Consider the following 2,830-nt stretch of genomic DNA (forward strand, 5'->3'; position numbering starts at 1 on the left):
GGGCGTCCCGGGTGGGGCCAGGCGGATGCCGCGGCGGTCGGCGGAGACGAGCAGGCGGCGGTGCGCGGTGCCCGGGTCCAGCGTCAGGTCGGCTGGGGAGGCAGGAGAGGACCGTGAGGGAGGTTTCCGAGCCGGGGCGGGGACAGCCCCGGAGCTCCGGCCGAAAGCACAGGGGCCTACGTGGACCCGGGGGGGACGTGCAGGCCCAGCTCGAGAGCACAGGCAGCGGAAGAGAGGCTGAGCTGCCTGCCCCGGGAGGAAGCAGGACTGGCACTCAGATCTGCAGCGTCGGGGGTGGGCCGGAGCCGGGTCAGCAGGACACGCCTGGCTTTAGAGAACGACTGACACTTGACACCAGAACCCGGGTGACGGCAGGGAGGGGCAGAGAGGAATCCAAAGTAACAACCAGCCCACCTCCCACACGCGAGTGGAGGCTGGGGGTGGGTAGAGCAGAGAGATGGAGCCGGAGGGAGGGAGCAGAGGAGCGAGCCGCTGCCTCGATGTACCGTGTCTCTAGCCCGAGTTCCAGAAGCAGCGCGGACCGGCCACTCTGAAGGGTGAGAGCAGCCCTGGGGGTGGGCGAGGGCGGAAAGGAGGGAACCGGCAGGGCGTCCTGACCGCCTCCTGGAGGCAGGGACCAGAGCTGGAAGCAAAGGGTCCAGAGAGGCAGGAGACCACCCCATGCTCTGGGGGTGTGACAAGGGGGGAGACGGCTGCACTATGAGAACTGGGCGAGGCTGGATGTGGCTCTAGGTTGAACAACGCCCCCGATACGATGAAGTCCCTTAATATCTCAGAATTGACCTTATTTGGAAATAGGTGAACTTCGTATTTTTTTTCCTTTGGTACTGGGAATTGAACTCAGGACCTTGTGCTCCCCAGGCAGGCGCTTGTGCCCCTGACCTATATCCCTGGCCCTTTGTTTTGTTTTTTGAGACAGGGTCTCCAGTGAATAGTTCAGGCTGGCCTTGAACTCACTATGTAGCCCAGGCTGGCCTCAAACTCTTGTGGATCCTCCTGCTTTGGCCTCCTGAGTGCTGGGATTACAGGTGTGTGCCACCACACCCGGCCCACACAGGCAAACTTTAGATGAGGGTGGGCTCTAATCCGGTATGACTGTTGCCCTTAAAAAGTGGGAATGTTAGTGCAGAAGCAAATGCATACAGAATGAAGACAGTAGGTTTTGTTTAAACCAAGGAATCGCTGAGGCCTACAAAGGCAGCCCTCAGCTGCCTAGAAGCCAACACTACCGATCCCTTGATTTCAGAGTTTTACCTCTAAAATGTGAGGCAATAATGTGGCTAAACCGTCTAGATTATGGCACTGTGATACAGCAGTTCTAGGAAACAGAACTCAAAAGGATGTACATCTGTAAATTTTTAGACTGGTTTATTTATTCAGTACTAGGGATTGAGCCCAGGGCCTTTGCACTGAGGTACATTGTAGGCTTTTTAAAAATTTGTTTTTATTTTGAGACAGGGTCTAAATCATAAAGTCACCCAGGCTGGCTCAAACTTGCAATCCTCCTGCCTCAGCCTCCCAGAGTGCTGGGATTTTAGGCATTTTTCAGTACACCCAGCCAGGGTGCACATTTTCAGGAGCTAAAAGAGAGCACACCTAATACAGATGCTCACTGAGTTCCCGCCCCTCTTCCCTCATACCTGTCAGTCTATGAAGCATGTTTTTGACCACTGGGTAATCTTCAGGGAGATCTTCCTCTGAGTTAGATGGCTTGGGCGTGGGGACATCAAACCTGGACAGGTGAGGGAGGGTCAGGAAGTCACTAGATAGCCTTCTGCCTTCCAAAGCTGACTCTGCTGTCCCCCACTCCTAACCCACTGGGTTCTCTGGAGCAGGAAGAGGTGAGGCCACCACCCCCAGAACTCGCCTGTAAGTGGGTACAAAGATGTGGGCCCCGCTGGGAAGGAGGCAAGGAAGGAACAGTATAAGTGGGACTCACCGTCTCCATGTCCTCCTCATGTCCTAGGACGGCAGAAGAGAAGGAGGGCGTTAGGCTGGGTTTCACACGCTGCTCCCCGCGTCCGCGCCGCGTGGGTGCCGTCGGCCACCCCCACTCTCCGAGATCTCACTTCACTTTCCCCGAGGTCTTTTCCCACCTCACTCTCCCTCCCCTAGCCTGACCCCTCCTCCTACCCCAATCCTCCTAACGCCACCCCAGCGGCGCTCTTCCCCCTCCAATCCCCGAGGACTCTCTGTTTCCTCCCCAGCCTCGCCCAGCCCTGTCTCTTGCCCCGAGAGCTCACTGTCCTCTTCTGGCTTCCCCGCCCCACCTTCACCTCTCCCTGCAGCCCCGTCCTTCTCCACCTTCCCGACAGTATCCCAGACAGATGTCACCACCGCCTCCCTCGAGCACACGGACCAAACGCACGCCCAGAGCCCTTGAGCAGGGAGCTGGAATATCAGAGCTTTTCAGGGAAGCTGTTTCCCCTCTCGCCATGAAAGCCCAGTGGCGTTCATTGGGCCCTTTGCTTTGCGTCTATCCGGGCCAGGGACAGATTCCAAGAGGCGCAACGGGCCGCACAGGGGAGCGGAGGAGCCAGCAGAGGGCGCTGGACGCCGTCCGCTCCGAAGTCTGGGGTCTGGCACTGCTGTCCGGCAAGGTCGGCGGACGCAGGCCAGGAGGGGAGCGAGAGGAAACGCAGCTCGCCTCACTATGCCAATTACACCTCAACTAATTAGTTCCGTGAAGACTTCACAGCGCAGACGCAAGACCCGAGGCCGGCTGGGTGGCCGGGAGCAGCCAGCGTCCGACGCCCGCGGGTCGGGCAGGGAAACGCGGCTGCTCGGTGGCCCAGCAGGCGGGGCAGGC

The 2,830-nt window shown here is 58.9% G+C and overlaps 1 protein-coding gene across 1 annotated transcript in view; it reads right to left on the minus strand.

Annotated features, from left to right (window-relative positions):
* The window catches only part of Rnf39 (ring finger protein 39), a gene marked incomplete in the record, with an annotated part of 5,117 nt that overhangs the window by 1,189 nt on the left and 1,098 nt on the right, over window positions 1-2,830 (minus strand). The window contains 3 exon segments of the mRNA XM_013509780.1: window positions 1-92; window positions 1,662-1,753; window positions 1,961-1,983. Coding sequence (XP_013365234.1) covers window positions 1-92; window positions 1,662-1,753; window positions 1,961-1,983 — 207 coding nt within the window.

Source organism: Chinchilla lanigera, unplaced genomic scaffold, assembly GCF_000276665.1.
Source record: "Chinchilla lanigera isolate Chin_1 unplaced genomic scaffold, ChiLan1.0 scaffold00182, whole genome shotgun sequence".
In the NCBI taxonomy this organism is placed as follows: domain Eukaryota; kingdom Metazoa; phylum Chordata; class Mammalia; order Rodentia; family Chinchillidae; genus Chinchilla; species Chinchilla lanigera.